The sequence below is a fragment of the Phodopus roborovskii genome, unplaced genomic scaffold (genome assembly GCF_943737965.1).
Source record: "Phodopus roborovskii unplaced genomic scaffold, PHOROB, whole genome shotgun sequence".
In the NCBI taxonomy this organism is placed as follows: Eukaryota; Metazoa; Chordata; class Mammalia; order Rodentia; family Cricetidae; genus Phodopus; species Phodopus roborovskii.
The window spans coordinates 53,626,703-53,652,423 of record NW_026126511.1 but is presented as its reverse complement, the minus strand read 5'-3'; the positions used below and the strand labels follow the sequence as shown (position 1 = coordinate 53,652,423).

At 41.0% G+C, this 25,721-nt stretch overlaps 1 protein-coding gene across 1 annotated transcript; it reads left to right on the top strand.

Moving 5' to 3' along the window:
• Rcbtb1 (RCC1 and BTB domain containing protein 1) lies at positions 1 to 25,320 on the top strand. The gene is made up of 12 exons (XM_051195597.1): positions 1 to 60; positions 181 to 350; positions 708 to 858; positions 3,862 to 4,028; positions 9,825 to 9,983; positions 12,603 to 12,710; positions 13,077 to 13,219; positions 14,691 to 14,881; positions 16,872 to 16,998; positions 18,430 to 18,581; positions 19,047 to 19,177; positions 24,788 to 25,320. The coding sequence occupies exons 2-12, from the start codon at positions 225 to 227 to the stop codon at positions 24,926 to 24,928; spliced, it is 1,596 nt and encodes a 531-aa protein (XP_051051554.1). The 5' UTR covers positions 1 to 60; positions 181 to 224; the 3' UTR covers positions 24,929 to 25,320.
• Positions 25,321 to 25,721: the final 401 nt, after the last annotated feature.

The window sequence follows — 25,721 nt, the reverse complement described above, 5'->3', positions numbered from 1 at the left end:
GTTTTGAAGGCTGGAGGATTGGACACTCTGGGGAAGTGAATGTGACTCATTTCTATAAAGGTAGGTCAATTTTTCTGGGATTATCTTTTGGTGGCTTTTATTGATAATAATTATGAAACTCTTGTAAAGTTGGCTTAATGGTTATTACTTTTTTCCTGAAATATTTTTTCACTCTTGCAGCAGAGATGTCAGCTTATTTATAGGAATCACCCAAAGCTAGAGTCATGGTGGATGTGGGAAAGTGGCCAATCTTCACTCTGCTCTCACCCCAGGAAATTGCATCAATCAGGAAAGCATGTGTCTTTGGTACCTCTGCCAACGAGGCCATCTATGTCACTGACAATGATGAGGTAAGACTGGAAGCTGGAGTTTTGTTTTGGGTCCTGTTTGGGGTTGCATGTGAAACCCTATAGTTTGAAAGCTGGGAATAGGTTTGGGATAAAGAGAACCTGAAGTTCAGGAAGAGTGCCTCTGATGTGTTTTCCAGTTTTCATATTGTAATGCCTTCTGCTCTATGGTATAGACTAATCCTGAGAAGCCTGAGTATTGTCGGCAGAGGCTGAAGATTTCTTAGTGTCTTCAGTAGTCTCTTCTTGTGGCCTGGGCTATCAAGCTAGACTTGAGTGTATCTTATTTTCTGAGTAGGGAAAGGAGATTTCAGTGTAATTTCAAGTCAGGTGACTTAGGCAAAGGTATTTGTTTTCTAGGTCTTCGTGTTTGGATTGAACTGTAGTAACTGTCTAGGAACTGGAGATAATCAGAGCACTCTAGTGCCCAAGAAACTAGAAGCCTTGTGTGGAAAAAAGATCAAAAGCCTTAGTTACGGGAGCGGCCCCCATGTCCTCCTCAGCACTGAAGGTAAAGAGGGAAAACTGGCTTTGGGGTTGTGGGTAATTGAGCAGTTAATTTCTGAGCCAAGGAAAAGAGAGTGCTATATCAAGTAACTAACTTCAGACTGTTCTTTATTTCTGGAGCGTATACAAAGAACGTATAAGTTAAGACATGTGAGGCCAACAGGAATAGCCACAGTGTGTCTTGTATAGAGACAGTCTCTAAGATTCTAAGACCTCCATGTAAATTGCAGAATGCTGGAAAAGTCTGACTCAATTTTTTCATTGGATGTGTGGACACAAGGTAACAAACTGTGACAGGGTTTCAAATACACACACACACACACACAAATTCAGGTTATATGTATATGTAGTATGGGGGGATGTTCACATTAGCACAGGGCCAGAGGTGTTAGATCCCAATGGAGCTGGAGTTACAGATGGTTGTGAGCCATGTGATGTGGGTGCTGGGAATTGAACTTTGGTCCTGTGGAAGAACAGTACATGTTTTAACCATTGAGCCATCACTCCAGCCCCCTTTGTTGTATTTTTATAAACATCATAATCTATGTTTTCTCCTTTGTGTAGTTACTGAATCTTAGGTCAGCTTGTTTATTCTGAACATTCATATGGGTGCCATATTGAAGGGGTAGGAGAAGTGGACAGATTTTTGTTCTTTGACTGTCCCTCACCAAGGTAACCAAAGAAGCATGGATAGTCTCCTTTGGTAGTTGTCTGTACTGTGGGCAAGTAGCACTCTGAGAGTTTGTCACATGTATCTTCTTCCCTTTGAGTCTTAGGTATTTTATTCTAAGACTCCGTTTTGTTAGATGGTCCTATAGGGCAGCCTGTGGGAGACAGAGTATCTCCACTTCATGTGTCTGCACTAAGGAACCTCAACTTCCACGGATGCTGTCTCAGCCTTTGTGCCTGCCTTGTGTGTGGCTTCCAGTGACTCTAATCTGAACCCAGTCTGTGTTCTCTGCATCTCTGTCAGGGCTGTTAGAGCCAATCCTCATACAGGAGTCTGACTGGGTTTGAGCATTGTGAGGCAGCTCTGTCACAACTTCTCTGAGTGATCATTGGATGGCCACCACTCGGCCCTTTGAGCTGATGTTCTCTCTACCAGCTGGTCCACTCTTCCCCATCATGGCCTAAGGTTTGAAGTTTTCCAAACACAGCCCTCATAACCAGTTCTCGATATCTGACCCTAAATACTAAAGAATATTTTTATTTAATATTGCAAATATACTTTCAAATTACTAGCCAAATTAAAGGTCAAGTTGTGACCTTTGGACGCTGTCATGATCCTTAGGAATTATGCTATAGTCTAAACAATGTTTTAAGTATTGAATATTAAATTTAGTATGAAAATAATTAGGGCTTGCTGAGAAATATTTTCTTGTTAGGTTTAATAGTACACTTTATGCAATATATGTTAAGCAGTGTATACATTGTGTGCCATATGTATGCTTGATTACTATATTACGTGTGTTATAATCAAATCATTTAAAACACTGTGTGTAAATGTATGTTATGTTTGAGTATAAATAAGTATAGTGCGCGCATACGTGTGTGTGTGTGTGCGCGTATGTGTGTGTGTGTGGTGCTGAGGATTGAGCTGCTGTTTAGAAGGAATCGATTCTCATATTTATTATTATTGTTGTGTTTGTGTATGAGTGTGAGCACATATGCCACAGCATGCACAGGATTTGAGAGGACAACTCTTGGAGTTCTTTTCTCTTGCTCTCCTAATGAGTGGTTTGGCTGATACCAGAATTCTAAAGTGGGAGTCTGTTTTTTCATACTGTTCAAGTCATGGTTCTTTTTGAAATTTAGTATCCACACTAAAGCCTTTCTCCCTGCCACTCTTTCTGTGTGCACATGTGGAGGCTGGGGGCCAGTGTCACTCTGTTCTTTCCACCGGTATCTCTGAGACGGTCTCTCACTGAACCTGGAGGAGTTTATCCATTCACAGATTGGTTGTCCCCTGAGCCCCTGGGGTCCTGTTTCTGCCTCCGAGCTCTGAGATCACTGTGCATGATGCTGTCAGGCCCTCCATTTTACACACGTGCTGAGGTTTGAACTCAGGTTCTCATGCTTGTGCTGCAAGCACGTTATCCATAGAGCCATCTCCTCAGCTCCACTTTCACTTCTTTGTGTGTGACTGTTTCCCCTTCTTTTGAACATTAGAGATCTTTTTCTCTGTTCCAAATATCGAAAGAGCCATGGTTGTTCTTGAGTGGGTACTTTTTAAGCTTATTAGTAACCTATAGGTCCTGCCTTCATTTCTAGGAAACATTTTTATAACTTTCCATAGATAATTTCTTTCTTTCTTTTTTTTTTTTCTGCTCTGTCCTTTTTAGAATTTTTTTAGAATCTGGAAAATTAACTTACTAAAACCATGTGTAAATAAATTTTATTTATGCCCATGTTTGTGCAGTGTGTGTGTGTGTGTGTGTGTGTGTGTGTGTGTGTCCGTGTCTCCGTGTCTCCCAAGTTCTCACCCAATTCTTGCAATACCACAAATACCATACAACTCCATTCCAACTGGTGATGACAGGAGAGTCACAGTGTATCCTTGCTATGTATCTCTTAAAACTGATGGCACAGCATTTTGGAAATTTAGGGCTGGAGTTGCCTGATGCCTTTTCTTGTTTGCTTTGTTAGTTACAATATCTGTCGGTTTCCCATCTCCAGAGTTTTTGTTTCAGGTAGCCTCGGCTGTCCTTAAATACATTCTGTAGCCAAGAGTGACCATGAACTCAAGATCCTCTTAACCTAATGTAAGAATCCAATATAGAGAAACCTTATTTTTACACATAAACTTTGACTTGACCACAAAACTGATTTTGTATGTAAGTGCCCAATTCCTTTCATGAAAGGTTTGCCTCTGTCATCTCCAATCCTTTGCTCCCTGACTCCCAAATAGTGGTTATCTTACAGAGAGGAGGACACATACTAGAGCAATGGAATTGCAAGGGGTTACCAGTTCTGCTGGAGCTAGTGCTTCGTGTGCTTGTGTGTTTAGATGGAGTTGTCTACGCCTGGGGCCATAATGGATACAGCCAGCTGGGGAATGGGACCACCAATCAAGGCATTGCTCCTGTCCAAGTCTGTACTAATCTCTTGGTCAAGCAGGTGGTTGAGGTAGCTTGTGGGTCACATCATTCGATGGCTTTAGCAGCTGATGGAGAGGTAAGTGTGCTTTCGATTCCTTTAAAGAATTGTCATAAACTGCATAATACAAAGCTTATTACCATAAGCATGTTGAACACACAGCTTGGTGTACATTCACACTGTTCTGTCTGTCCACTCACAGACCTCTTTCATCTGAAAAAACTGAGGCTGCAAATCTGTTAAATGTCAATTCTTGACATTGTAACTCTGATCATTCTAGGTACCACCTGTTCGTAGAACCAGATAGCTGTCCTCTAGTTCATTCATTTCTCTGGTGTGTGACAATTTTGTACACTTATGTGCATTGTATCTTGATCCTCTCTACCTCCTTGCTCTACTCTTCAGGACCCCTCCTGCCTGCTCCTCCTACCTTTATGTCCTCTTTTGGGGAAGGGAGGTAACCCATTGAGTTAGTGCTCCTGGACTATTGACTAGTCTTGTTGAGTTAGTTCTGTGTAGGTAACCATAACTGCAGTGAGTTCATTAGTGCAACAGCTGTGTCATGTCCTGAAGGCATTTCATAGTACTCTTCCGTGTATGTCCCTTTTAAGGCTGAATAATACTCTATTGTATATATGTTACATTTTGTTCATGTACGTATGTATGAAAGGGATATTGGGAATTGAACCCATGGCCTCACATATGCTGGCTAGTGCTCTACCTCAGGCCTATTTCATTCAACTTGATGGTTCTATGGGGCATTTCCATTCTTCAGCAGCTATTGTTAGACTTTGTAGCTAAAAACAGTTAAACAGTAAAACCCAAGTGGATGCATTCTTTCTCAAGGAATGCTTGTGTCATGTAGTCAGAATTACCCTTAGCTGGACTCAGTGTATACAGGTACATAGTCCTAGCACCAAGGACTTGAAAGCAGGATGGAGATTTCTAGGCTAGCCCTTGCCATAGAAGAAGAACTTGTCACAACAAATTAAAAAATAGACTTAACAAAAATATCTTAAATAAATTTTTTTAAAAAATAATTTATTTGCATTGGTGTTTTGACTTGCATGTATGTCTGTATGAGAGTGTCAGATCTTGGAGTTACAGACAGTTGTGAGCTGGAAATTGAACCCAGATCCTCTGGAAGAGCAGTCAGTGTTCCCTTAACCACTGAGCCATCTCTCCAGCCCCTAAATAAAAGTTTTTAATTGCATTTATTTGGGGGCTGTGCCATGATGTTCGTGTAGACGTCAAAGGGCAACTTGGGGGAGTCGGTTCTTTCCTTTTACAATGTTTGTCTGGGAATAGAACTCAGGTGTCTCTCTTTACCTGCTGAGTTACCTTGTTGGCTTCAACAAAAAAAAAAAAAAAAAAAAAAAAAAAAAAACCCTTTTGCTGCCTTCAGCAGCTCTGGAATTGAGGGGGAGCCATGGAGTCAGCAAACCAGTCATTCAACTTGACTCCTTGAGGGAGTAAAACGTAATTCTCTAGGGCCAGTGAGCAAGGCAAAACATAACTGTCTGGGGCCTTCGAAAAAGGGAAAAGCATACACATATACCTTTAGGGTCTCTCCATCACCTCCCTCTCATCTCTTTATTTCTTTTTTTCTATCCAGATGTATCCCTTCTGTCTCTTCTTAATTTTTCCCTTACAACTTATATACCCCAGAAAAATCTCTCAAGCAGTATAAAAATTATAATGTGGTTACATTCTATTTCTTTTAAGTGAATGATTAAACTGAATACAAGTAAATAACAGCATGTTTTCTATGTCCCTTACATGACAATACTTTACATATTATAAGTGAAAAACTATCCCCAAGAAGTCACATACTTTCATATTTAAGCAACTTGTTACAGATTAACAGAGTGAACTCAGCCAGTTCTTTTACTGGCAGGCTGCATTTTGCAGTTAACAAAGAAAGGATCAGTCACTTTATTATTTATCTCAAAAGATAATCTTATTAAAACATCTTAACTACAAATTTAAACCTTTACATAATGAAAAACAATCAGTCAGCTCTACTTTAACACCTCAGAGTTCATACCTGTTCATAATAGTTTTTATGTCAGGAAGCTGAGTGCAGAAATGGGTAAAAGGAATTAATCATCACCCTTGATCGCCAGCCCATCCTCCCAGGGATACATCAGCCAGCAATAGCCAGGCTGTCACTGTTTTTGTTCCATGACCACAGTGAATCCTTCGCTCACCTATTAAAAGTGCACCTTTCTAAACTTTAAATTTTCCCCCAAGGTTTTCTCCCCCAAAAGCCATTAACAAAAACATTGATTAAGCTTTATTTCAGCTAAGATGCACACCGGAGACCCATGAACAAATCTCACAACATTAAGATTAAAAGAATTTCAGCTGGCCTAGCTGGGACTCAGTTGTTTTCCTTAATCATTATCCTAAGCCACAGTATATCCGGCTCATAAGTCCTAGCTGTGTGACACTTCCACGTTCTTTTTTTCTATCCTCTGCAGCCCCTGCTCTACCAGAGGTGGAGGCAACATTATATTCTACTTCTACCTTTACCTAAACTAACCTCTTAATAATCCCTTACTATTAAAACCCTCAATCATCAAAATTCTACTTAAACTAACACTGTTATTGTATAAAGTCATTGCTTCTGTTAAACAGTACAGCTTAAGAGAAAATTATCTTCATAACAGTCCTCAGCTAAAAATGCCCAGTAAAGTGGGATATTCCCATGCGATACTCACATTGCATTAAAGCAGTGGGGATCTCCCCACTCCCATTCACACCATGCCAGATGGCAGAGAAAAATGGCAGTGGCAAACATGTATAGGCACAGCAAGAGACATTATGCAGCTGAAGACCTTGGAGCCTTGCCTGTCAGATTCACCCATCAGCGCCTTGCATTCTGGTGGGCTGGACTCCTGAATTCAAGTCCCACCTGCTGCTCCTCTGCGGTGGTCCTCCTCTGCCAGCACCTTCTGATGACAGAACTCAATGTTCACAGTCATGCTCTTTGCCATGATCACAAATTACATGTTACATGAAAGCTTCTGAGGATGTATTTTGTTTTCAATGTGAGTGGTAATTCTGGAGAAAACAACTCTCCCAGCAGTGTGTAAGTAACTTGTTTAGCCCCATGTCTCTGCTTATCTGCTCACTCTCCCTCTGACCTCTGTAACCGCTCCACCTGTACCTTTGCTGGAGGAGTCTTGCCTCCTGCCTGTGCTGTTGCCATTGGTCTTTGTTAATAACTTTGAGTTCATGCACCCGGTCTTCCCTGGCCCTCTGTGATTTCTAAAGCACAAATTAGGTTAGTTATATTGTTCGTTACTTAAAGTTCTCCAGTGGTATTAGTTAGTTCTCCCAATTGGGAACAAGTAGAGAGGAAAATACCACAAACCTGATGATGACCTGGTTTTATGGTTGGGATATACCAGAGGTAGGCATAGCACACAGGCTGTGTACAAACCCACTGTTCTTGTCCATTGTCTGTTCAGTGGAACCATGGTCCCCATTTAAAGGCAGTGAATGCTGTTTTTAAGGAACTTGGAATGTTCCAGAAGTACCTGAGGAGTGATCAGGAAGTTAGACAAATCTTGCTCATTTCTGAAGCCTGGATTCTGCTTTATTTTAATCATTAACATGTGTTAATTTCAGTAAAGGTGCAGACTCCCTGTATTATTAAACTAGATATTTCTATGACTATCCCTTAGTGAAGTATATGTTATTTTTCTTCTACCTGTAAAATGCATATTTCATGTGGGTTTTCATAGTCAAGACATCAGCAGTATCTTGGACTGTTGTCTGGGCAGCATCAAACATGTAAAATTATGACGTATTAACAGGGAAGAAAGATGTAGAAGCCACACTGAGTGTGTGTGAAGGCTGCTTGTCACAGGAAAAGGAGTGGGGTGAATTAGGCTCTTAGACATTCTGCTCTGTTCCAAGGGGTTCTTTCTTCTTCTTCGGTTAAAGCTCTCCATTCTCCACCCCCAAGTCCTCTTCCTATATTCTTTCCTAAACACATCCCCATCATTTTCAGAAATTCACAGCAGTTGTGTTACCCACATAAGACCAAGTCAACTCAAATCCCTGCAAGAGGTAGGGTGATATCTTCAAGCTCCACTCCTTACTGAGAGCTATTGGCAGTTGATAGCTACTGTGGGAGGGCCAGGGAAATCATTGTTTGTTTGTTTGTTTGTTTAAGGGTGTGGCCATTGGCAGAACATTGGGGTTTTGTTTTTCATATATTTATTTCTGTTGTTTGACTAGCATAGAAAGTCATTTGTGTGTCTCTAACAAAAATCTAATGTTCAGTTTATGGTAGATAATAGCAAAAGTAAGTTGTGCAAGGTTGACAGTTAGCAAGTGAGAACTCAAGTACCCAGAAGAACATTGTAATAATCAGTGGTATTTTTGTAGGAACAGACATGTCCTTAGGACATATGTATGACTATTATTGTATTATGGTGAGAATTTACAATGGAAAGTTATAAGCTTGATGGTTTTTGTAAATATACTGTGTCAGAAACATAGACCAGCATGTTTGTATCTACATAATGTCAGAGTTTTTCGAGTAACAGTAAATTGACAAGGTGCAGCACGTTGGGAGCAATTTGTCAAGTAGCCCTGCTTTCCTTGGTAGCCCTGGCTGAAGGCCATCACAAATTATATATCCCAGTCTTTTAAAATTCCAATCTTAATTACTTACATTAACTCTCAGAGCACACATTATACTGCTCTCTGTGTCTGTGTGTAAAACATAAATATTATAGAGGGCTTAAAGAGGCCACAGCTGAGCCAAAGGCATTTCAAAGAGACCTGAGAGGCAAAAGCTGATAGAGGTTCAAAAAAGTCTCTGTGGGAGTAAGATGAACTTAGGCTGGATCTCTCTGGGAGAGTCAAAGTGTGGGGTCAGAATTGAGCTTCAGAAGTGAGGTGAAGTAGAGGCTCTAGAGGCAAGGGTTCAAATGGATGAATGGGCAGGTGGATGGACAATAGGTCTAGACAGGTGCATAGCAATTTGAATTGGCCTTGTTAACAGGGTGTCCATGTTGAGCTCAACACCTTACGACAGTTGGGAGTTCTCTGCTTCCTGTACAAAGTAGTCAGATGACAAACTTGTGGGGTCATTACCATTGCAGAGTTAGTTGTGTTGTTTATGGGACCCAAGTGAGAGTGTTGCACCCTTTTCTTAGTCTGGTATGTTCTTGTGCTTGGTTTTTCTGATGTAATTTTAATGTGCTGGTGGGCTCCTACAGTCCCAGTTTACATTGATAAGTTTATACCGTCACACTCTTATTTATCATTCTGTGTCCTGTGGGTGGGTGGCGCCAGACAGATGGTGCTATTTAGGTGTTCACCAAGTGCAGAGTCATCATCTTTAGTAGAGTAAGAATCTGCTCATGAGATGAGCTCATGAGATGAACTCTGTCAGGGCAAGGCACAATTTGAAAACCATTTTACACATTGTGAAGTTACTTAGAGCATGGCACAGCCTGATCTCAACAATAGTCTTGAGACAGCAATTGTGAATTGGTGAGACAGGGAAGAGAACAATAAATTTGGAAAGCTTTCCATGAGAAATAACAAAAATCTGTGTTCAAAGATTTGAGTGTGCTTTTTACATCATTGATGCTTTGCCTTATTAATTCCAAAATTAACAAAATATACCAATCTATGTAGTTGTCAAACTTAGAGGGACACTATAGTACAGTTGTCAAAAGCATAGTGCAGTATTTGGGCTCTATATATCTATTGCCCAGTGGATGGGAATACTTGCCCCAGGGCTACTATATGGAATTACTATGAAGATAAGTGGGTAAGTGCACATAAAGCATTCAAAACCATGGCCAATGGTCTAATGCCTGGTTTCTCTTGTTCCTTGGTTTGTAGGTATTTGCGTGGGGCTATAACAATTGTGGTCAGGTGGGATCAGGATCTACAGCAAATCAGCCAACTCCTCGGAAAGTTACAAGTTGTTTCTATGCTAAGAAAGTGGTCAGCATTGCCTGTGGTCAGACCTCATCCATGGCTGTTCTGGACAGTGGTGAGGTTTGTACTCTGCATTTCCCTGTCTCTCCACCTGCATTCAAAGGTGCCAGCATGGATAGAAGGAGTTTGTTAACTGACCCCTAAGGAGGACCTGCCTAGTGCTCACTTAACCCTGAGAGTGACTTCAAATCAAAGATGTCAAGTAAAATTTCTAATGTGTCTTTAGTTTTTACAAGATCCCTGTAGCATCATGGTAAAGGCAGAGGGTGGGGTAAATGTTAGACCCCGGGTAGTCTAATCTGTGTAGATATTTGGATTTAATGCTGTCGACTGAGAAAGAAATTCCTTTTTTCCAGTGGAAGATTCACCTGGGTATTTTTAAAGTCGGCTAATGAATTCTTCATCAACCACCCACAACATTTCACATTTTATTGGAAGATTATTGTTAGCTTCTTGCCCTGTACCATGGTCCCTTTTGAGCTGATGGCTACTTCTATGAAATGACTGGTGCCACTTAAATGGGCCCTGTACCACCTACACTTTCATTTGTGCATGGTGATTGAACAGTCTTTGGGTATGGCATCATGCTATGAGTTTGGGGTGCTGTACATGTTACTTAGTACTCACCTAAGTTGACTTTTTCTTCTTTTTTTACTCAATCCTGCTATCATCCTTGAATACTTCAGAATTCTATGGGCAGTCTTCCAATAATCTCTGTTCAGTGTTCTCATGCTTTTATTTTTTAAGATTTACTCCTATCTTTTTTGATTTATGTGTTTATGCATGTCTATGTACATAACTGTGTCCATGGAATTCAAAAGAGGCTGCCAGGTCTTCTACAGATGGAATTATGGGCTGTTGGGAATCCTCTGCTGGGAACCGAGCTAGGTTGTCTTCAGGAACAGTACACTCTCTTAACTGCTGAACCACCAAGTTTAACTTTAAAATAATTGCTATGTGCTTACTTTTACAAAGGGGAAGACAATGAAGCATGCAAAGTAAACATTAAGTAGCTTTTTCCAAATCATTGGTATTTTCATGTGTGTTCTTGTGGACTTTTCTTTATAAGCAACTATCTGCAGATGAGTTTGATTTACCTTATTTGACAAATGTGACTGACAATTAGCACTGCTGTCGTCTGTCATTCTGTGACTGTTCCCTCACACAGCACGTGTTTTGTCGGTGTGCTGTCTCAGATCTTCTGTAGCTCTTTTCAAAACGCTGCTTAGTTTGCTTCTGTAGGCGACAGACAGCTGAACTCTGCTGAAGGGTTTTTCAGTTGTTTGTAATCTTTGTGGTTGTGAAATTACGTTACTGAAATTAATGTTACTGTGTGTATGTCTTGGTACCATGTAGGTATTTCTATAGAATAAATAACCAGCATACAATTTTTAGGTCAAGAAGTATGCCATTAAGAATATGAATAGCTGTTGCCAATTTTTTTCCAGAAGACCAGTACCTGTGACATGAAATATCCTGTAGCCACATCTCACCCTCTGCCCCTTTCTACTTTACTTTGTCCTGAAAGCCCCACTGTGCATTTGCCTGTGCCCATGTGGAACTTGGTGCCACAGAAGTTTGTAGGCATCTAATTTGAACTTGACCTTTTAAAGTCTGTTCTTGGTCAGAATGTATTACTATGGCCCACACTGGATATTCCAATCCATTAACCCTCCTGACTAGCTACTACTACTTCCAACAGATGATTCATGTCACAGGAAGCACCTGAGAGACCACCCAATTTTGTGATGCCCATTCTGTCTCTTGGTCCTCTGACAAGTCTTAGCTCAGAGCCTTATGAGTGCTCACTTGTTTCTTTTATTGATGGGACATGAAATTACCTACCAAATAGTTTTTTGTCTCCATTCACCCTTGTCTCTGTGATCTTTTAAAACTGAAAATTTAATCTCTATTTTTGAATATTGTAGTAACAGTTCTTTGAAGTTCTTTTTTGGTTTTTGTTTGCGTTTGTTTTTTGTTTGTGTGTTTTGTTTTGAGGTAGTGTCTTGCTGTGTAGTCCTTTCTGGTACTTGATATGTAGCCTAGGCTTACCTTGAATCTGTGGCAATCTCCTGCCTCACCATCCACAGAGCTGGGATTATAGGCATGTACATAATGCCTAGCTTTGTTTTTGTTTGTTTGTTTTGTTTTTCCATTGGTTTATTATCTGGCTCCTTCTTCTTTTCTTCTCCCACTCTTCTTCCTACTTACTTACCTTCTGCCTCCGCCGTGACACTGTGTGCCTTCTGCCTGGAGTGCCATCATCTAACCCTGCTCAGGCCTCCACTTTCTAAAACCCTTCCCTGACATTGCTTCTTAGGAAGAGATTCCCACTGTTCCTGCAGGACTTTGATGGGCTCTCTTGTGGCTCTTCCTACCTGCTCACCAAGTATGCACATGTTCATTGCCTTTGCTAAACTTGGGATAAAGACTCCTTCCTAGAGCCTTTTACTGTATAGGACACATGGTAGGTGCTTACCAATCATTAATGAGCCTCAATGGTCTCATTCGTGAAGTCACGGGATAGGAATACAGTTAGTCATCTTCACCCTCAGAGCCTCCGAATTATATATGTAGGATCGCATAGTGTACAGCACAAGTTTGGGAATGATTTGTGTAGGACAGGACTTCTATTCCCATTGGCAGTTCCCACAGCTTGTCCTCTCTTCTCTCTCTCAGGTGTATGGCTGGGGCTATAATGGCAATGGACAGCTGGGCTTGGGAAATAATGGTAACCAGTTGACCCCAGTGAGAGTGGCAGCTCTGCACAGCTTGTGTGTGAACCAGGTATGCATTGCATTTCTTGCCATGCATTTCATGGCAGATGAATTGGACATGAATTCTTTTGCCATTCATTTCTGGCAATTCTTTATGCCTTCACTTTTCATGTTTAATGTTTAACCTTCCTATTTTTCTGTTAGAAAAGGGAAGCCCAAGGTATTGGATGTGGTCTTCTTCACAGGGTAAAGAAATTCATGAAGAAGTCCAGTGGCTAAAGAATTAGACTTCCCCGATGCTTCTGAATATTCCAGCAGATGCCAGTCCACACATGCAGCTGACCTGGCATTCTGCAGAGGCCAACTGTGGCCTGAGCAGGTGGTTGCTTTGCCCTGTCTGTCTTCTAGGATGATAACCATTTGTGTTTACTTTCAGATTGTCTGCGGGTATTCACATACTCTAGCACTAACAGATAAGGGCTTGCTGTATGCCTGGGGAGCTAACACATATGGGCAGCTAGGAACTGGCAGTAAAAATAATCTACTAAGCCCAGCACTCATCATGGTGGAAAAAGAAAGGTAAATTTACCATGCCATGTCTTAAAGACTGTGTGTGTGTGGCCTTGGGACTGTGGCAGGGCTGTGGTATTTAACTTGTATTTTATAAGTCAGAATGAACATGTATAAACTTGCCCTGTCTTCTGAGGCACCACCTACCTGTGATTGCAAGGAACTAAGGCATCTTAGTTCTGAAGGACTTGAGCTATGCGTTTTGTAAGGAGGTTCTTCAGGGTCTGCATCACTGAAATTCAGTGTGGCACCAGCTTTGTACCCACCAAATTCACTTTTAAATAATAAGCATGGCTCTTTAAAGGACATTATCTATTTAAATATTGATTTGGCTTATTGTCTGCTCCTGGAATAGGTACTTATTATTTGTTCATCAAATTGTGAGGTTTTATGCAGTTTGGTTGGGACCCTGCCTTAGGAGCATTGTGAAAAATGAAGCCGCCTGGCTTGATGCCCTCTTGGTTTGGAATGTTCAGCGCCCATGAGCCTCAGCCCAGTGGTATTTATCTTAATGAAGATGTTGAACTCTGGGTGGAGATGAGGGAGAAAAAAAAATGTATCTATAAGGAAATGCTTATTGAAGTTAAAATATACAAGGGGGGATGATGGAGAGGAGAGGAATAGTTGAATCAGGAAAGAGCTTGTAAGTACCAGAGTTTGATCACCAGAACCCATATTTAAAAAGCCAGATGTGCTGGTGTGTACTTTTAATTGCTAGCCAGCCTAGCCTATTTGGTGAGTGCCAGGCCAGTTAGAGACCCTATCCCAATAAAAAGCTTTATAGTATCTGAGGAATTATGCCTGCGGTTGTCTTCTGGCCTTGACACAGATGTGCACACTACTGTCATCACCACCGCCCCCCATGAACACACACACACACACACACACACACACACACAAAATAGGGTTAATTTTTTTTTTTAAATGTAACTACATGTATGTATGTGCACCGTGTGTGTGCCTGGTGTCTGTGGTGTCAGAAGAGTGTGTTGGATCCTCAAACGAGTTACAGATAGTTGTGAACCACCATGTGGGTGCTGGGATACAAATCCAGGTACACTATAAGAGGAAGAAGTGTTCATAACCTCTGAGCCATTTCTCCAGCCCCAGTATTTTTTGTTTATGTACTGTTTATATCCCCATAACAGTGAAAACATTTTGTCATTGTCCATTGTCCTCACTGACCTTAGCTTCAGTCTCTTTCCAAGTTTGCCTCAACAGTATGTATTATTTATATATTCCTACCACAAGATGAACTTAGGTGAGAAGTGGGCCCTTAGAGACACACAGAGGGAGGAGGTGGGAAGGTTAGGGGAGCTCTTTCCTGACCTTTGGTTTTGTAGGCAGGGTGTGTTGCTTACATCACTGACCTTGGGCTCACTTGTGAGGTGTTCAAGCATGAATTTCTAAATTACTCTATAGAGTAAGCTAGAGGCACATGGGATAAGGAAATAACATGAGTTTTTCTTCAATGTTTCAGGGTTGTGGAGATTGCAGCCTGTCACTCCAGCCACACATCTGCGGCTAAGACCCAGGGTGGGCACGTGTACATGTGGGGCCAGTGCCGGGGCCAGTCGGTGGTCCTCCCCCACCTCACCCACTTCTCCTGCACCGATGACGTGTTTGCCTGCTTTGCCACCCCTGCAGTCTCGTGGCGCCTCCTGTCTGTGGGTAAGCCACTCAAGCCTGCTTCCACCAGGGTAACCAAATCCTCTTCCGTATGTATTTGGTAGCTGTGAGCTGCTTAGGTCCTAGGATGTTTTCTGTGTGCTAGTTTTAATGCTTTTCCTGAATAATAATCAGATTTATTCATAGGTCATGAAACATTCTTATAGACTCTTTTTTTTTATTCCTTAAGTAGTTTATTTTAGTTGAATTCATATTTAATAACAAAATTAACCAATACAATCAAGTGGAATTTAGTCAATCTATAATGCTTTGTACCCACTGTTTATATTAAGTTCCAAATGTTTTTATTGCTTTAAAAGGCAACCACAACTCACTAAGCAGTCACACCTCATCCACATCCCCTTTTCTTGAGGGAAAGAGGATGTTCAGGAAGAATTAAGCTGCTAATAAACTTCAGGAGAAACAAAGAACATTTTTTTAAAAATGTATTTTACCAGGTCAGTCAGTATAATACAAAACATTTGGTTCAGTGAGTGTGGGACCATTAGGTTGAAATCACATTTGTGTTTAGCATATACAGCCAAATAGGTCAGTACAGCACAGCCTGAGGTTTCCATGTACTGCTCCAGCCGGCCTAATTATGAAGGGTTTCTCTAGGTTCTTGTTTCTTAAAATGCAGAAATCTTATTCAGAACAGTATTTATTACTGTTTGGCGAAGAGATGAACTAGCCACTGACCTAACTGTAAATTGTTTCTTTCCTTCCAGCCACTAAAGTCAGAGGACTTCCTCTTCTAGCTGTGAGTTCAGTAGTTAGAGAAGTAGTTCTCTTAAAGCCGGTTATAGTGGTCATCACAAAGAGGGAAGGTTATTTCCATCCTGTAATGAGATGCTGGAATACCCATAAAAACCTTTGTTTTGGGTGGGTGGTTAGCCATCACCCATATCCTGGACCCTGCCCACCTTAGTTATCTCCTTTCTTTTCGCTGGAACACTCTAGGCTATGGGGTCAGGGAGGCAAGTCCCTACTTTTTCCAAAGCCACCACGCTCCTGGCTCAATTGTTGTTCACAGCCTAGGCAGTAGAGAGCTGTCTGCTTTGGCTCAGTACCCAGCCTCCAGATGGGTCTTTCCCAGTGTCATTTGTTAAAATTCTGTTTCCCTGTAGATATAAAGTATCTGATGTGTTTGTGTTGGATCCTTGACTGTGTTCGCAATCACACTGTGCTTCTTGGGTAGACTCCTCACAGCAGCTCATATCACAGACATCATTGGTTTTCCTGCAGAATGCTTGAGTCTTTACAAGGAAAGTTGGCTACTTCTAGATAGTGTGTAGTGTGGAAGGACTATTGTGATAACTTTAACTTTCAGGGTTAAGAGTAATGTTTAGTTATCAGATGGCTAAGAAGTTCCTCTTCCTAAGAAATGCTTGCATGGTAAGGTGCTTTGGGTTCTTCACCTTGATTTGAATATGTCATCCTCTAAACTGCTCAAAAAAGAATAAGATGTCAGTGTGACAGTCAAGGGAAATTGGTAGGCAGTTAGTTCCAAAGAAAAACCACTCAAGTTATGAGAGGTTGGCTGTGTCTCCATAGACTACCTGTGAGGTTTGTTTGTTTGCTTGTTTATTTTTATTTACATATTTTTGTTTTAAGACAGGGTTTCTCTGTGTAGCCCTAGCCACCATGGAACTTGCTTTATAGATCATGCTGGCCTCGAACTCACAGAGATCCACCTACCTCTGCCTTCCCAGTACTGGGATTAAAGGTGTGCACCACCACTGCCAGCATGAGGTTTATTTCTAGTGCATATTTTCATGTTTAATTATACATGAAGACTGTTACTTGAACTTTCCCAGATACTCATTTTGTTTTGTTTGTAGTTTATAGATCAATTACTTTAATACTGCAAATTTGAATTGTTAAATGAGTCATGGACTTTATTGGAATTATGTACTATAATTATCTTTTGAAAGCTTCTCATGCCTGATTCTGTGTCCTGAGCTTTGTGTTAACAGTATGTCTTTTGCTTCAGAGCACGAAGACTTTTTAACAGTTGCAGATTCACTGAAGAAAGAATTTGATAGTCCAGAAACAGCTGATCTGAAGTTTCGAATTGATGGGAAATATATTCATGTCCATAAAGCTGTTTTGAAAATCAGGTATTTTGCATGAATTTAGCGTCATCAGTAACTTTACTTTCTTTTTGCCATTTCTGTTTGTTTATTACACCACAGAATAGACACTAAGAAATTGCTATGGCAGTACAAAGAATATGACAACTTAGTATTTTTTGGCAGTCATTAGTTCTACTTGTTATCAAAGAGTATCTTTTGCTTGTGTTCATGCAACTTTTGGGGAATATTATTTATGTTTTTTTCTGTTGTTTAGTTTTCTATAGTACTGGAAATTATATATACTTGTGCATAGTAGGCAAATGCCCCTAGTTCTTACTTTGTTTTTCAAATTACAAATTGGACTGGGAATGTAGCTCAGTAACAGAGCACTTGTCTAGCATGAGCAGTGCCCTGGGTTTGATTCCCTAACAGTAAAAACAAATGAATTAATAAATTAATTACAGCTCTAGTAGATACTTACTTGTGAGTAAATATCCGTATATATTCTCTTCAAAGTTTTCCCAAGCAGAAAACTTTTATAATAAGAAATGTAAATTGCCAACTAAGAAAAGTTGTTTAGATAGAATAAGTGGCAGGAGTTCCTGAATAAATGTGAGGGGACTGAGCATTAATTAGTAATGACCAAATGATTGTTTACCTAGATGCCTTTACAGAGAGTACACACATGAGCTCAAACCACTGAATTGGCCATGTCTTCAAGAAATTCAGTTAAAAGCCTATTTGTGTGTGCGGGTACAACTTGGTTGGCAGAATGCTTGCCTACCATGTGAGAAGCCCTGGGCTAGATCTCTTGCACTTCAGAAAACTGCTCTTTCCAAGCATTTGTGGGGGGAAGCAACAGAATAGTAAATTTTAAGAGAACAGCATAGCCATATGTCATTTATTACTTTGAGCAATAGCTATATGGACACAGTAGTGGATGAAAAGATCATTAGACATATGACTCTATCTGTGTATGTGCTTGTCTTTCTCATACAGCCTTCCTTACCTGTTATATCCATTCTGTATTACTTAGAAATATTTTTAACCCCTCTGAGTAACTATCACTGAACCTTTGAACCTTTTTTTCTTTTTAAGAATTCTAAGTAAGTGCTGTGTGTTTCTGTACCATTTCTAACTCTTCCACTAAGCTACATCCCCAGCCCTTGTTGTGTTGTTGAACTGCATTTCTGTGTACATAAAACCAAAAACAAATTATCCAAACACTTGATGGAGACAGTACTGTTGAAGTTCTCGTTACTTCTGGGCTCTCTATTTAGTTGCTACTGTTAAATGGTGATACCAAGATGAGAGTGATTTTAGCAACATTGCACATAAAAGTCCTTGCATAGCAAATGTTTTTGGTGCTAATAGTGAATGATCCCAGCTTGTGCCAGCACAGAAGGTAAAGGATACCTGTAATATCTTTTATTTGCTTTCAGACCTTTTGTTGGTACGGTTTTGCTTTTGTTGTAGGTGTGAGCACTTCCGATCCATGTTCCAGTCCTACTGGAATGAGGACATGAAGGAGGTGATAGAGATAGACCAGTTTTCTTACCCTGTGTACCGTGCCTTTCTCCAGTACCTCTACACAGACACAGTGGATCTGCCACCCGAGGATGCCATAGGTACTGCACGGGCACTGGTCAGGCCATATGCCCATGATATGGTCTTATTCTTAGAGCAGTGGAATATAGTAATTTAGAGGGGTATTGACTTTTGTACACTTAAAAATGTTTGAAGTAAACATCTATGAACTGCTACTATTATTGAAAATTATGGATATACTTTGTAACTGCAAATTTATTTACAATTTATAAATGAAAGTATAGGTTTCTAATGCATTTAAACTTTTAGAAACAAAATAAGGAGGAGAATCCCTTTTTTATTCTTTGTTACATGGCAGAAATTGTATAAAGTAATTATACGACAGGTAAATTTTTAGAGGTATAAGAAATGGAGTTTAAAAAAAATATTTACTCAGATTGAGAATAGTGCTTACTCAAAAACTGCTCACATGAAATGAAAGTGGTGTGTTTTCATCTGCCGTGGGTACCGTGAACTGGAGTGACTTTAGTGCTTCTGCCTTTTAGGTCTTTTGGACTTGGCAACATCGTACTGTGAAAACAGACTGAAGAGGCTTTGCCAGCACATCATCAAGCAAGGCATTACTGTAGAGAACGCTTTTTCACTATTCTCTGCTGCAGTCAGATATGATGCAGAGGTAACATAGAAGTGCCCCAGCTCCCTCTCTGCAAGCCCACTCCCCTCTCCTGTGACACAAGGAGCATGGCTAGCTTCACCTCTCTTTGGTGACTCATGACAAGGCCTTGAATGAAATTGGCCTTGCTTCTTTCGTCTCTGTTCACTGTTTCAGGACCAGTTGTGTTTCTGCTTCTGCTCTTAACTAATTGGCTGAAGGCTGCAGTGGGAGTATAAAGTGCTCTACTCACTGGACTGGCAGGCAGCCTGCTTTAGTTCCATCTTTTGATGTTAATGCATCTGTGTTTCTCAAGACCCACTTTGCTGAGTCCACCCTGTCAGAAGCCCAGGATACTGTTTGCTTTACATCTGTGTGGGTCTGCAATTCTGTCATTGTCCTGTAGCTCACTTAGTCTTGTGTAAAGAACTTACTGTGTACTCCTCTTCCCCCCCCCCCTTTTAAGGTTTTAGTGCACGCACGTCTGTGTGTGTACACATGTACATGACTGGAGACTAGAGGACAACTTTCAGGAGTCAGTTCTCTTCTTCCATCTTTGCATGGACTCTAAGGATCAGAGTCAGTTGTTAGCCTTATGCAGAAAGTGTCTTTACCTATTGAGCCATCTCAGCAGTCCCTATTCTGTTTATACTTAGTTGTATTCAAGTCTGGGTTTCTCATATTTCTAGAGTCTGATGAGTGGTGTTCTGTAGTGTGGATTGCATTAAACTTTCCTGAGTTGAGCAGAGCCATCAACTGTAGATGCCTCATGAGCAGAAGTTGCACCTGGTAGAAGCAGTGATGCATAGCAATGCTCTTGAATTGTGAAGACAGGCCACAGGAGGGCATAGGAGAGAGAGTTAATGAACATAACAGGTTCAGAATGGCTGGCTTTGCTAAGTACACCATGAGCCTGTATTCTAGAATTGTTTTGTCATTTGATAGCTGGAAATTTATTAAAGATACACATGTGACTTGTGAGGTATAACAGGATAAACTTATCTGTGACACTTAAGGACTGAGTTGACCATTATGCCTTTTATTTTCAAGACATATCCTATTTTTTGCTTGAGGTTCTTTTATGATAATAAATATTTCACAAGGTCAGTTGTAACTGACTTTGGAGGCTAGTAATAAATGGAAAATGGGTTACGGAGTCAATTGTATCTAGTGGAAAATGGAGATGTGGTTTGTTTTCTTCCCCTTCCTGTCACACCTTGAGCCTGTCTGTAGCACAAATTCTTCATAATAAATAAAAGTCCAAAGTCAGATATAGGGGAAAATGCTGAAAGATGAGACGAAGGAGCAAACTACAGACAGCCACACCTGACCTCACTAACCTTCTAGCCAAAAGAGCCTGAGCTCCTTTCTCCTCCCACCTTATCACTTCCTCTCTCCACGCAGCCACATCACTTCCTGTCTGTCTGTACAGACCTCCAGACCTCTATGGTTAACTACTGACTAGCTCTACCCTCTGATCTCCACACAGGCTTTATTTGTTAGAGTATAAACAAGATATCACTACAACTGTCTTGTTACAATTGCTGTCTCTTTAGACTTCATTTCTCTATAAGAATATAATTTTAAATTGGGTTGATATTGTTTCCATTGGGGTTTGACTCTAGACTCTTCTTGTGCCTTTCCACACTTCTCCACATTCTGAGCTCAGGCCTGTTGATTATAACAGCCAGGACAAGCTGATGAGAGGCTGGCAGCCTAGATCCTCTTACTGGAAATTCATTCCCTACTTTCACCTAAAATCAACCTTTAAAAGTTTACAGGGCAGAGCCAGGCACACATCTTTAACCCTAGATTTGGGAAGCAGAGCCAGGAGGATCTCTGGGAGCTTTAGGCAGCCTGCTCTACATAGTGAATTGCAGTCCATCCAGGGCTACACAGTAAGACCATGTCTTAAGGAAAAACAAAAACCAATCTTACAGGAAGAACTCAATGCCATGTTGAGTCTCAGCAGCCCATGCCCTTTGTTTATTTTCACTCACATATAAATTCACCTTTAATCCCAGCACTTGGAGGCAGAGGCATGTGGCTCTCCAAGTTTGAGGCCAGCCTGGTCTACAGAGTGAGTTCCAGGACAGGCTCCAAAGCTACACAGAGAAATCCTGTCTCAACACCACCACCACCCACCCAAAAAAAAAGAGAGACCAAAAAAAAAAAAAAATTGTTTCTTAGCCAGGTGTGGTGGCACATGCCATTAATCCCAGCCCTCAAGAGGCAAAGGCAGGTGGATCTCTGTGAGTTTGAAGCTACCTGATCTACAGACCAAGTTCCAGGACAGCCAGGCTCTTACACAGAGAAACCTTGTCTCAGAAAATGAATGTGATTACCTGGAGCTTATCACCATGTGAGCAGAGCCAGCGCTCAAAAACATACGCTGAATTGTATAAATAAACATGTTTGAAACACCAGAAATATATATCAAATTGAATGAATAAATAGTTCATAGCACTTCACTACAAAGGGGTGTGCATATATATATATTATGTGTATATATATAATTATTATTATTATTCAAGATAACAAGCAAACCTTAGCTCCACAAACATGACACATTCAGCGTGGAAATAGTACAATCGTTATGATACACTTCTTAGATTTTCATACTGAGCTATATGGTCAATGAGTATGCCTACACATTTTAATTTATTTCATTAGTACTTTTGAATGGCTTTCAAATCAAACCCATCACATACCTTAGTTGATAGGAGGTGACTGAGATTGGTGACCAACTGTAAAAACTAATTTTAGAAGCCTAGCTTTGGGGTAGCAGATGCCATTGGGTCATGGCTAGTGCTCAGTTACCTGCTTTGTAACTGGTACTCCTCCATGCACCCTTTGAAGGAAGCTTTTGAACTTAACGTTCAGCAGAAGTACAGGCATAGTAGTTGTACCTACAAAAGCAAGGCCATGGTGAAAGTGTTAGGAATGCATACGGTCAGACTTGACCTGTTTTACAATGGACTGAGTGAGAGGAGCCACAGTCCTCCATTGCAGAGCAGTGAGAAGCTAAAGTGCTGCCTCTGGTAGCAATTGTTAAGTGCAGCTGGAGGACATGTCTTTAAACACTGAAAGAAACATTAGCTGAGTGAACTTCTGAAGAAGGGGCAGTGTTTGACTTATCTCTGTCAAAGTCTTGGGCTGCTAGAATGTCACTAATTGCCATTTTAGTGCTTTAAACAAGAATGTTAGGGCCCCAGCCAGGTGTTTTTAGAAAAATGGTAGACATGAAAAGCAATTTGGCTTTTCAGATTGTGTAATGATTGGAATAATTTCAACATAAAAGATTTGGACTGTGAACCTGGGAGCTGACTCAGTGGGTAAAGGTGCCTGCTACCAACCCCAGCAGGGATCCAACTCTCTAACTCGGTTGAAAGCCACACGTATAGAAGGACAGAACCAACTCCTGAAGTTGTCCTCTGAGTTCTGTGCCTGTGTCCCCTCCAAGTTATTTTTTGGAATATTTTTTCAAAATAGGCATTTAAAAATTTGTTGCTTCCTGCTAACTACAGTGAATCTGACACTGAATCTGCCCTAGAGCTACTTTGTAATTTCTCCACAAATTGTAAATTTTAGTTTCTAGTACAAAGGAGACCTCTTAATTTTACATCCTCTCCTCCCTGTCCGTGCAGCTTAAGATTCCTAGGTTTTATTATGTGTGATCTCTGCTGATGAAATGCCCCTTCATCTACTCTGATTTATTGTAGATGTCTTTTAATCTATGGGTAAGGTGGTCCCTCTTTGGAATGTTTTATATTTGAAGTTTAACAGTTCTTGATGGCTGGTGTCTAACACTGCAAAGGTTGCAGTTTTGTATCTTATTTGTGTTTTATGTTCAGTTCATTCAAGAGCTGGCCGTTTGCAAATGAACATGTCCTGTGCATTCTTAGAAGGTGAGGGTAGTCTCATCGCATCAGAGGAAAACTGACTTACGCATCCATGGTTAATAAGATGGCTCAGGGGGTTAGGGTGCCAAGCCTAACAACCTTAGTTCAGTCCCCAGGACTCCCATGGTAAAAAAGGGGAAACGACTCCTGCAAATTGTTCTCTAACTTCCACTTGCTTACTATGGCTTGCCTGTGCTACCTTCCACCCCAAATAAAGAAATGCAAATATAAATAAGAAAGAAACATGGATCAAGTCAGGTGTGGTGATATCTGCCTATAAGCCCCTAACTTGAGGATGAGGCAGGAGAATTCTGAGTTTTTTTTATTAGGGTCAGCCTGAGTTACATGGTGAGAACTTGTCTTTAAAATTATTTATAAACCACACAAAAACAAACGAAAGCCTGGATCCAAAGATATGCTAACATTGTAAATGTCCTTTTAGTTGTCTGGAAAATAAAACTTGGGCAGCAGCTGACTGAGACAAATTAGCTGTGGTTTCTTTCTTAGTGGTTATTCATCTGGGTGAGTTTTCTAGGAGTGGGTCTTTTTTTTTTTTTTTAGTCTGGTACAGTGTTGGAAGCTGTCTTTGTGGGGCTGCCCCAGGTTCGCACCTGAGTGGGGGGGGGGTGTGGGTGAAGGACAGGCTACTAAAACAGGATAACTGTTGAGAGGGCAGATTCAATACCGAATGTGTCTAGTTTATTCTTTCACCATCTTAAGTATTCAACTATCTTATGTATTAAACCAACAGTGGGGGGGGGGGGGATAGCAGACGACTTCTACCATCATGTATAAGAGGCAATTCTCCAGGTATTTGCTATCCACACCTGCCATCCAGCCTTCAGGGTCAAGAGTAAATGTACCTGGGCCCAAGTCTACCAAGGCCAGAACATCTTATAGCCAACAAGCTATAGACTTAAAGACATAAGGACATTTTAAAACTCTCTGGCCTTTAGTCAAAATGAAGTGGACTCCTTTTCATGAGTCCTGACAGGACGGAGAATCCTATAGTAAGGAAATAGAGGTGTTCATAGGAGTCTGCCTGAGTGCAGAAAGCGGCACTCTGTTCCCCTGCTCTGCTTGTAGGGATCTTCCCTGAACTGTTTAGGAATCTCACCCCAGGGCAGCTAGACGTAGGAAGTCCTATGAGTGGATGTGTTAACACAGACAACCATTTCTGTACGATGCGTTATTGCTTAATGTTGGCAGTTGGTGACTTTTCATTCATCTGCCTGTCAACTCTAATCTCTGTAAATACACTTGTCTGGGGCTAATTAGGGGCTTTTAATAGCATGCTGAAAGACATATATTATTGGGGACTTTAAAAATGAATTCAATTTTATTAGACCATGAAGGTAAAGTTTTGGAGATACTCTTTTTAAATATCATTTTGCTTTCTTAAATGTAACAAAACATGTATGGACTAAAGTGGCATTGGGATTTGTAGAGTGGCTTGAGATAATTGCACTATTTGACAACCATGGAAGGCCTCTGATGATTCTGTGTGTCTGTCATACTTGGGTTAAGGAAACCATGCTTTTCTCTTGTGAGCAGATGGCAGGTGCTTTTCTGAAGATGTGTAGTCCTCTTGCTTGCCTGGTTTGAGCTATCTGGTTTCAGGTATCTCTTCTGGGAAGGGGAGAGAGTTGGGATGAGGGAATTTGCAGAGAAACAGTTCATGGTTAATAAACAAAGGCCTCTTCCTGTTCTTATTTTTGTTGTGTATGTCCAGGATTTAGAAGAATTCTGCTTTAAGTTTTGCATCAATCATTTGACAGAAGTTACACAGACTACAGCGTTTTGGCATATGGATGGCCCCCTGCTAAAGGAGTTCATTGCTAAAGCCAGTAAATGCGGAGCCTTTAAGAACTGAAGCCTCAGGCTGCTGGGCTGGGTGTGAGTGCTCACTCTGGGGCACTGTGGGTGATGTGATTCTGCAGGTAAAACCCCACTAGATGGCTTTTGTCACAGCAGAGACAGTGCTCTGTAGGATGTTTGCTTTTCATAAGCGTGTTTTACACAACTCTTGTTTCTAGATACATATATTTCAAATGTGATTTTCTTACATTTGGCTCATCTCTGTGAAAGGATGAAAGTTTAGTTGCTTTTGACTTTACAGTTTTGATGAGAGGATCTTTTGAACTTGGATTAAGGAAGTCGGTGAGCCGTCCCTGGGCCTTTGGCAACTGCCTGTGAAGGACAAGCCCTGCCCAGTGCTCCTGAGTGCTGTTCACTGTCCCACCGCCACCATCCTGAGAGTGCCAACACTGTGGGAGGCTCCTCAGAAATACTGTTGAATACACATTACCAGCCAACAAGTGTTTTGTTTTGCTGAGGGTCTCTTAAGATGTGGGCATCTAGGCACGCTGGAAAGAAGGCTCAGCAGGTAAAGGCTCTTATCATTAAGCCTAATTAATGGCTTCAGTCCCCAGGACCCACATGGTGGAGAGCGAGAGCAGACTTTACAAATTGTCCTCTGACCGCATACACATGCACGGTGATCACACGCTTGCACACAGTAAAGGAGTGTAATTAAAGAGAAAAGTTTTGGATGCTGAAGAGTAGTGACTAGAACTTCCCGCGAGACACAGGAGAAAAGCAGCAGCTTGGTTTGATAAAGGAGAGTAGGATAGAAGTTACAGTCTCCACTAGTTCTGGACTTAGCC